At 35.5% G+C, this 10,338-nt stretch overlaps 1 protein-coding gene across 1 annotated transcript in view; it reads left to right on the top strand.

The window, feature by feature from the left end:
• Positions 1 to 4,887: 4,887 nt before the first annotated feature.
• The window catches only part of Smp_125320 (MEG-9), a gene marked incomplete at its 3' end in the record, with an annotated part of 12,843 nt that continues 7,392 nt past the window's right edge, over positions 4,888 to 10,338 (top strand). Inside the window, exons 1-4 of the mRNA XM_018794329.1 lie at positions 4,888 to 4,953; positions 7,708 to 7,713; positions 8,952 to 8,976; positions 9,755 to 9,769. Coding sequence (XP_018648753.1) covers positions 4,905 to 4,953; positions 7,708 to 7,713; positions 8,952 to 8,976; positions 9,755 to 9,769 — 95 coding nt within the window. The 5' untranslated portion in view covers positions 4,888 to 4,904. The remainder of the gene's footprint in view (positions 4,954 to 7,707; positions 7,714 to 8,951; positions 8,977 to 9,754; positions 9,770 to 10,338) is intronic.

Here is a 10,338-nt window from a genome sequence, read left to right on the forward strand (position 1 = left end):
AGAGAAACATATTTTTGTATCGTATAGAAAGAATAAGAAATTGTTGCATTACCTTAGGCTATAAAATGACTTAAGGTTTACCAGGGTAAACTCAAGGTTACGACAAATTGTTTTTGTACGTATAAGGGGGGGGTTTGAATTTACGAATAGCTAAGGCTTCTATCAACCTGAGAGTTCGACCTTGACAATTTCTATACGTTTTAAAAGCTGTATTGATGTTAATTCTGTGACCCCCCTTCAATTGTGTTTTGTTATCGATAAACATGGTTTTCTACTTTCCATGTTGATCGGATCACTTGACACTAACTGGTTTTGAAGCCATATAGGCACAAGTTTCATAACCCTTGATTGTATTGTTGTATTACTCCTCCTAATATATGTGTGACGCATATACGTGTAGATTAGTAAATGTGATAAGATGTTACTTAATGGTTGACATTAATTTGACGGCCATTATGATCCCTTACCACCCATTGATTAGAAATTTAAGGATGTTAAAAAATATTTAGGAATTGGACAAAACGGAATGAAGAAACATTGGAAAATGGGATGAAAATTTTTTTCAAAAGGGAATGAAAACAAAATTTATTAAAAGAAATTACAAAAATTACCATAGTTGACATCATGAGTCAATTGAAGCTAGACCACCATGGAAAACCTGCAAGCACTGGACCACCGTTTCGTCCTATTGTGGGACTCTTCAACAGTGTGAATCCCTGGTGGTCTAGCTTCAGTTCACTCACGCTTTCAACTATGAAAATATTAAAAGTCCACAAAAACCCCCTTCTGACAAAGATTACCGTCTGTTTAATGTTATTCTGACTTAATCACTCGTGTATAGTTTAGGTCTATTTAGAATCATAGACTTAGTCTTTTCAATCACAACGTGTTTAGAAGTATAATAGGTTTTCTCTGTCTTAAAACTAAGTTGTTAGATTCGCCTCTATATGGTAGATAGATACAAATAGTTTTCTTAGGAACAGAATAAACGAGAGGTTTTAGGGTTGATTGACTTTTGCACCTATTTATAAACTTTGATGGATAATCATTTGATATTCATGTGTCAGTCAGCAGTTTTTCATCTTCTTCAATCTTATCTGTGGTACATATTCTTTGAATCCTATTCAAGGGGTACTTAACCAAACCTCGTTTGTATTGAAATGGATAGAAACTGTGAAAATTTAAATATTGACCAGTCCAAGTTAGCTCCCTATAAACTGATCATCTTATAGTTCCATCCTCCCTTTGACTTAAAAGTATGTCTAAAAAGAGCAACTGGTTTATGCTTTCTGCTTCATAGGTCATTACCATATCGTTCTGTACGCTATTGAGTTTATCTGATAACTGAGAAACCTCATAATCTTTATCACATATAACTAATATATCATCCATGTATCTCCTATACAAAGTTATCTCGCTGACGAGGTCACTCGTCAACAATTCTCTTTAATTACTCTCTGTTAACAGATTAGTGTGCTCAACTAAGTATGATAGCCAACTGAAGCCTGCAAAGTTTCGTCGTTAATTATGTAATGTAATAAAATATTATGCTAGTTAGTATAAGTCTCCTCTAAGTCTTAAATACTTACAGATAATGAGCATTAACAAGCATTACATCTCATTTTGGAATTGCCCGAAAACAACTTACAACCACTGAACACCAATTACAAATTCATTTGATCTAGTGACTCTACTGGGAAAATACTTAGTCAGAAAGAGGTATTACCTAAAACTAAACAATGTTTTAATAGCCAATATTAACGACTTAGTAGTGAAGTTATAAAAAGACCCTTAATCAGGTTAAATTGATGGATTTGTTTTCCTCCATCGGAACCTACTATCATAACTATTTTCATAGTTGAAAGCATGAATCAATTGAAGCTAGACCACCAAGGAAAACCTGGAAACACTAGACGGCCGTTCCTTTTTATTATGGGACTCCTCAGCAGTGCACATCCACGATCCCGCCTCACGAGATTCGGACCCAGGACCTATCAGTCTCGCGCCAGAGCACTTAACCAGTCCCATAATAGGACGAATTGGCCGTCCAGTGCTTCCAGGTTTTCCATGGCGGTCTAGCTTCAATTGACTCATGCTTTCAACTGTGCAAATGCTAAATCTCCACAGAAACCCATTCTGATTATCATAACTATGCCGAAATGAAGAAAAGTTTGATTGAAATCGATCATTAATAATTCGTTATCCTATTAGCTAAGTCATAGTTGTTGACTGTAATACAGTTAGATTCCTAAAAGTAAAGTGAAATATGCAGATACATCCAGCCGACGAGTTCCAACTAGGACGAAGTGACGCGCGTCCTGGATTCCACTACTAGCCACTATCCATCTTGGCTTATAACGCTTGTGAATTAAGACTATATCGAGGCAATACGCACAGTATGCACATATGACCACTAAGAGACTGATCAATTGCACTCCTAAACGTCGATGGGAAGATTCAAACAAACAATATCAAGTGAATTTAAAGTCAAATATAGTTTGGATGTATAACATACCACTATTATATTCTTATTACATTAAGTAAATAATATAACTAATGAGTTAAGATGATGGTTGGAGGTGGTCAGCAGGAAACCCTGGACCTGGGTTTCGTGCTACTTGACACTCGTCAGCAAGGTCTACCTGTAATCTTGAGGGAACTGGTGCTCCCTGACGGATTCGATCCCGTGTCACTCAGCTTCACAGTCAGATACGTTACCACTGAGCTATTCGGGCAGTGACCGACCTCCTGTAGGACTGAGATTTAATCACAATTGATTGATCACTGGGTGGTGATCGATAGGATTCGATCAGCACTAAGATGGACTTGACACGCATGACATTGATCACCACCCAGTGATCAATCAATTGTGATAACTAATGAGTATTTTGATACTGTTTCAAAAGATTTCATCAAGTCCTGTAACTAAACGGAATAGTCATGCATGACTTATGTATTATTATTATTATTATTATTACTGTAGGATACATTCATTGTTACGTAAGCATTAAAAATTTGATACATTTCATTAACAAATAAACAACCCTCTTCTTCTTCTTCTTTTAGAACAAAATGATAAATATTTTTGTCTTATAAAACTCAATAGCTGAATTGATGAGTCAATCTAAGTTAGACCATCATGGTAAATCTGAAAACATTAGACGGTCGTTTCGTCTTAGTATGGGACTCCTCAGCAATATGTACCCACGATCTTACTCACACTAAAAGGGATTTGAACCCAAGACCTTCGGTTTCTTGCGCAAACGCTTAACCTCTGGAACAATGAGGCACTATTCAACCGTGTTAATGTGTAACTTCAACCAATCCACGAAATTGATTCTCCCTTCACCATTGTCTTCATTGAGTAATTGCCTCTACAACAGACATAGTTGAGCTATACTGGTCACGGCTTCTCAATAGAACTCCAGGAAATACCTCTTGAAGCCAGTCACTAATAAGCACATGATAATTATTATCAGAAAGTTTTTTCCTAAATTCTAAAATCAAATACTCTTTGATTCAATGTTTTCAATCACTGCTATTCATAAAAACTTACATTAATGTGTGAATATTATTATTATCCTCTTTTTTCTGGTGATTGACTGGATTATGAAGACCTCGACATCTGAGGGGAAACACGGAATACAATGGATATCTCAGAATCAATTAAAAGATTTGGGCTTCGCAGATGACCTAACCCTCCTATCTCATACACACGAACAAATACAGACGAAGACAGCAAATGAAGCAGCAGCCTCTGCATCAACAGGCCTCAACATACACAAACAAAAAAAGAAAGATTCTCAAATGCAACACGGAGAACACCAACCCAATCACACTTGATGGCGAAACTCTGGAATAGGTGGAAACATTCACGTACCTGGGAAGCATCGTTGATAAACAAGGAGGATCGGGTGCAGATGTAAAGGCGAGGATTGGCAAAGCAAGGGCAGCATTTCTACACTCGAACAACATATGGAACTCAAAACAACTGTCAACTAATTTCAAAGTGAGAATCTTCAATACGAACGTCAAGACATCCCTATTGTATGGAGAACTACTACGACCATCATCAGGAAGGTACAAGTATTTATAAACAGTTGTTTATGCAAAATAATCAACATTCACTGGCCGGATACTATCAGCAACAGCGTTTTATGGGAGAGAACAAACCAGCTTCCAGTTGAAGAGGAAATTAGTAAAAGACGTTGGAAGTGGATAGGACATACATTAAGAAAATCACCAAACTATATCATGAGGCAATCCCTAACTTGGAATGGTGAAGGGGAGCTGAAAAGATGAAAGCTATAAAACACATTACACTGGGAAATAGAAGCAGATATGAAAAGGATGAATATTAACTGGAAAGAACTAGAAAGGATTGCTCAGGACAGGGTTGAATGAAGAATACTTGTGGGTGGCCTATGCTCCTCCACGAGATGTAACAGGCGTAAGTAAGTTCTATTATTACTATTATTAGTATAGGATACATTCATTTCTATATAATTATTTGAAATGTAATACCTTTCATGAACAAACAAAACAACCCTTTTTAAAAAAAAAAAATAAAATCGGATGATAAATATTTTTGTCTTTTAAAATTTACATTTTTTTTTAAGAAAAAAAAGAAGAGTAAATAAACAAACAAATTTCAATGAAATTTGAGTCATTTTAACGAGAGGGGGAGACAGGGGGGGAGCGAGAAAGAAAAAGAAAGAAAAAAGAGAGAAAAAAGAAAATAAAAAAAGAAAAGAAGAAAAAAGAACTATTTATTCAATCAACAATCCTTTTTTATTTACTTATGAAGATATATATATATAAATAGATTACTGATTACTTTATGTTCATCCTAAATAGTCTCTAAGACGAAAAAAAAAGAGAAAAAAATGTTGTTAACAGTTTCTATGATTAGAACAATTTTATTAATGATTATCAGTTGTCAATTCATTACAGGTTAGTTTAGTTTTTTTTAATGAAAGATTTATGTTTTCAATTAAACTCATTATAAACTTAACTTCTTACTTTACTTAGTTACTTACTTAAGCCTGTTAACCTCAGTGGAGCATAAGCCTTAGATTAGTATTCTTCAATGTACTCTGTCTTGGGTTGTCAATTTAAAGATGTGTTATAAACGGTAGGGTATTTGTTATAATGCTAGGGTTTCTTGTTATAACAGTCCTTTGACTTTTTACACGTATATGGGATGTTAATTTACCTTAGATGAATATCTACACTAGATTCTCTCACTTCAGTATGTATTCTACAGGACTTCAACACAACTCAGATCAAGAACACGAGATTAACCTGACTAGAACGTCAATATATTTCTACACCAAAAAACCGACACAATCCAACAACAAGGAACAGTTAGTTCATAATAATCAGGATAGGGGGATATATAATACATATCACACCTGTCACCCTATCTACATGCCTGAGTCAGCAAAACAACCAATCATTGTCATTCTTGCCTACACATCAAGATGTTTAAAGATGAACAAAATAATTTAGATGTATATGAATCTTAAAAATTGATGTCTATTCCGCCTGTAGCCCCTCCGGAGGCTAATACCGGTCTGAAACCCGGATAAAGGAGGAGGGTTGAGCATGGAGTTAGCGACCCCATCCTGTAGAAAACTAACTCGTTAAAAAAACACTAACCATGGAAAAAAACTCAATCTACACTGGATGAGGATATATCAAGGGAAACTGATTAAAATTCAGTCAAAATATCAATAACTGGATAATACTAAACTATAATAAATCATGTTGTAATTTACAACTGTTGTATAAGTGAGTGAACTCTGCCTGTAGCTCCTCCAGGGGCTACTGGTGGTCCCAAACTCGGATAAAGGAGGAGAGTTGGGCATAGGTTTAGCTACCCCATCTCGTAGAAAACCAACTCGCTAAAAAACGCTAACCAGACGAAAATTAATGTACTAATGTACTCAATAGCTAATTGAACAACTCACTGACGTTCAAAGTAAAAGATAGTGGGTATAAGTGCCAGGGGTGGGGCAAACATCAACTTTGGAATGTAGGTACATTCAGCTAACGAAACCTTAAAAGGATAAAATTAACCTTCTGTACTCCACTATTAACCGTATACTATTCATTCTATAAATCAGTAAGTGTTTCATTAAGAATATAGTTTTTTTTCACCAAACCATTGTGTTGAAATTTGGTGAAATAATGAAATCCAAGATGAAGAAAGTGTTGACATGTCAATGCGTATAAGATTTGTTGGTCAAGATTTGGAAGAAGCGATCAGAAATCTCACCAATCTATAAGATTCTTATAAACTTAATTTTGTCATGATATTAACTTCATTGATCTACAGAGTGTTTATATGTTTATTAGATGTATTCTTGATCCAAAAGTATGTAATAGTCGACTAAGTAACATCTTCCAGTTTAGGCTTCGATATAGTTAGTTTGAATGAAAACGTTTTTCTGGTTAGCGTTATTTTAGCGAGTTAGTTTTTCTACGAGATGGGGTCGCTAACCTCATGCCCAACCCTCCTCCTTTATCCGGGCTTGGGACCGACAGTAACTCTAGAAGAGCTACAGGAGGAGTTATTGAAAACGTTACGAATTTTTATCAGTATATTTGACGAAGATAAATTCAAGTATTTCTGTTGAAATCATGAATCAATTGAAGCTAGACCACCAAGGAAAACCCGGAAGCACTGGACGGCCGTTTCGTCATATTGTGAGACTCCTCGACAGTGCGCATCCACGATCTCACCTAGAGAGATTTGAACCCAGAACCTATCAGTCTCCCGCGCGAACGTTTAACCACTAGACCACTGAGCCGGCATCCAACGGGGTTAGTGTCTAATTTCAACCAATCCATGAAGTTGAGCAACCATTTCACCAATGTCTTCAGTGAGTTGATATCTCCTAACAGACCTGGTTTAACTCAATATATATGACTAGGATAAATTCAAGTATTTCTGTATTGTTGAGAATTCAGAGATATTCATTATCCATCTATCTGTAAACATACACTAAATGATGTTAAGATATCCTTCATAGAGTTAATATGGGACTATATTTTATATTTTCTCAAACATCATCACAAATTAGGTAGGCTTACTGATCAACTGGATTATGTATCAAATTTTCAACATTCACTCATGGTACTATTAACTTCCCCTGTAGCCCCTCCGGGGGTTACTGTCGGTCCCAAGCCCGGATAAAGGAGGAGGGTTGGGCGTAGGGTTAGCGACCCCATCCCATAGAAAAACTAACTCGCTAAAAAAAACGCTAACCAGTAAAAAAATCTACATTGTATAAAAGGAAGATTACAATTCATTATCATAGTTGATGTGCTATAGACTTTTAAAGCTCATTTAATACTCATCTAATTATGACTAAGACATTAGAGTAAGTTGGATATACCTTTATTCCATTAAATGTTGGTATTCGAAATCACAGTCTTGCATATATATCCTGGATTTCAACTCTAGTTTCTTTACAAATGAAAAATTTCAATTAAGTTTTTTTCATTAGCTAACATCATTTCAGGAAACACTGAACAATAGTTCTCATTAAAAAGACTCTTGAATGGAAGTGAGCCTTAAGTCTTTAAATCAGTTAACAACAAAGAGGATAGTACTCATTCATTAAGTTAGTTGTCGTCATGATCCTGCTACCTAGTTTATCAATATATATCTAACGTTTATTAATAAATTTTTTTCTACAGGTTTCGGTAAGTTGATATTTCAATTACTTTTTCTCAAGAATTTTTCCCAGTCTATTATACACAAACTTACTTACTCCTGTTACCCCTCGTGGAAGAGCATAAACCGCCCACCAGTATTCTTCATTCAACCCTGTCCTGGGCAATCCTTTCCATTTCATATCTGCTTCTATTTCCCGACGTAATATGTTCTTTGGCTTTCCTCTTTTCAGCTTCCCTTCTGGATCCCAAGTTAGGGCTTGTCTTGTATACATAGAATAGTTATTAAAAATATAGCTGCATATGATACGAAAAAGGGTATAAAATGAACATGTATTCAATTTCATGCAACAGTATAAAAACTTTTTTTCCATTGCAATGACCTTGAGGAAGAATGATTCTATGGTTTCTGTTTAAAAAGATTTCGTCTCTGCTTCATTAACAAGTGTAGACTATTTCAAATATTTAATGATGTGTGTTTACATTGTTTATGGGTATGTGTCTTATTTTATATCATATTTATTAAAAGACTAGTGAACCCAAAGGAATGAAGAAATCAATTTTCAAACGGTTGTTTAACTGTTATGGTTTCTATGTAGTAGATTACATATTAATCATTGTTTTAATCATTAAACATAACTAACTACTGCAATGGCTATTCACTAGTAAATAGCTCAAAACTTTATTTTATAGTTGAGATCATGAGTCAATTGAAGCTCGACCACCATAGAAAACCTGGAAGCATTGGACGGCTGTTTCGTCCTATTGTGAGATTCCTCAACAGTGCGCACCCATGGCCCTACCTCGGGAGGTTCGAACCCAAAACCTATCGGTCTTGCACGCGAATGCTTAACCTCTAGACCACTGAGTTGGCCGGCATCCAACGGTATTAATGTCTAACCTCAACCAATCCACGAAATTGAGCAACTGTCCATCATTGTCTTCAATGAGTTATTATCTCACAACGGACCTGATTGAACTCCACTAGTCACTGCTTCTCACTAAAACTCCAGGAAATACCTCTTAAAGCCAGTCACTGGTGAGCATATATTCAATTATATCAGAAGGGGTTTTCCATGGTGGTCTACCTTCAATTGACTAACGATTTCAACTATAAATTTACTAAAATCTCCACAAAACCCCCTTCTGATAAAACTTTATTATTTATACTTCATAAATTCATCTTTCTTCATAAGTTAATTCATTCACAAAATATATCAATCTCTATTGTAAATCATTTTACATTGATGTTCTATAATCTTTGTCAGTTGTACATGAAAGCAGTACTGAAGGGTAAGTCAATATCCGATTGTTATTGTAATCTATAACTAAGTGAATATTGATCATTTGACATAATATAAAGTTTCTAGATTTCATATTAAGCATATGGTGAACACAATGTTACTAAGTAATCTTCAATTAGGAAGTAATAGTTCGGATCCCACCTGCGGAATTATTGACACATACTGCTGAAGTGTCCCATGCCATGAAGAAACGACTGTCCACTGTTTCCTGGTTTTTAATGATGGTTTAGTTTAGATTGACTCATGAATTCAATTATTAAAATTACTACAAACTCCACAATCCCCCCTTTCTGATTATAATATATTTATTTCACACAATTACAACCAATCACTATCAATGAGTCAGGAGTAGAAATCAATAAGAGGAAGGGAAATCACTTATTTAATATTCAGTAAATCGAGTTCCTGTCTGTTCATACTCAGAGCCAATCATATTTCATTCCCACTCATCAATCATCCCTTTAGTCTCAAAAAAAAAATCCTTAATTCAGTCCCAATTTCACTTCATGCTAAGGAATCTCAACAAAACCTAATATTATCAGAAGGGGTTTTGTGGATATTATAGTAATTTAATAATTAAATTCATGAGTCAATTAAACGTGGAAGCACTGGACGACCGTTTCGTCCTAGCATGGGACTCCTCAATAGTGCAAATCCACGATCCCGCTCACGGTATTCGAACCCAAATAATATATTAATCAGTCATCAGCTTTTCAATTTAAACATTTTATAAATATCCTGATTATTGTTTACATCAATTTTTTTAGACAAAATCATGAAGAGTGAGTTGTTTATTCATTTCCTAAATTTGAAAAACAACTTTTTCGGGAATTCCTAAAATGTAAAGGATTAAATCAATATATTCAATGATAAGACTATACACATTGTTATTGGTTACTATCGAACAGGTATTTTTATAAGTGTAGTTTAGTGGTAGATGAGAAGAGTAGACAATTTTATGTTGCGTAATTTGCAATTTTGATATCTATATCTATATCTATCCTGATAGTTTCATTGTTTACTTTATGGACCGATTTCAGGTAGATGATTACTGACCGCCAAAGCTCTGGTGCGACCGAGAATAGGGAGAGTCAGCTCTCCCTCTCCAAATGCACTTACATGGTCAGGGAAGTCCTACTAACTCCCTTCTCGCGGCAGGAGTATTGTTTACGAAATTGAGAAGACGAAAAGCGAATGCCCGGCTGTTTAACCGGGTTGGTGGATAAGGGGATCCACCCTAGGGGACTCGGAAAACCCTCATTCCAAACCAATAGTGAACATGGGCTCCAGTATCCTGAAAGAATAAATGGCGTATGAATCAATTGTCGGTCACGACTACATGGACTGCTCT

Source organism: Schistosoma mansoni, chromosome 1, assembly GCF_000237925.1.
Source record: "Schistosoma mansoni strain Puerto Rico chromosome 1, complete genome".
Taxonomy (NCBI): Eukaryota; Metazoa; Platyhelminthes; class Trematoda; order Strigeidida; family Schistosomatidae; genus Schistosoma; species Schistosoma mansoni.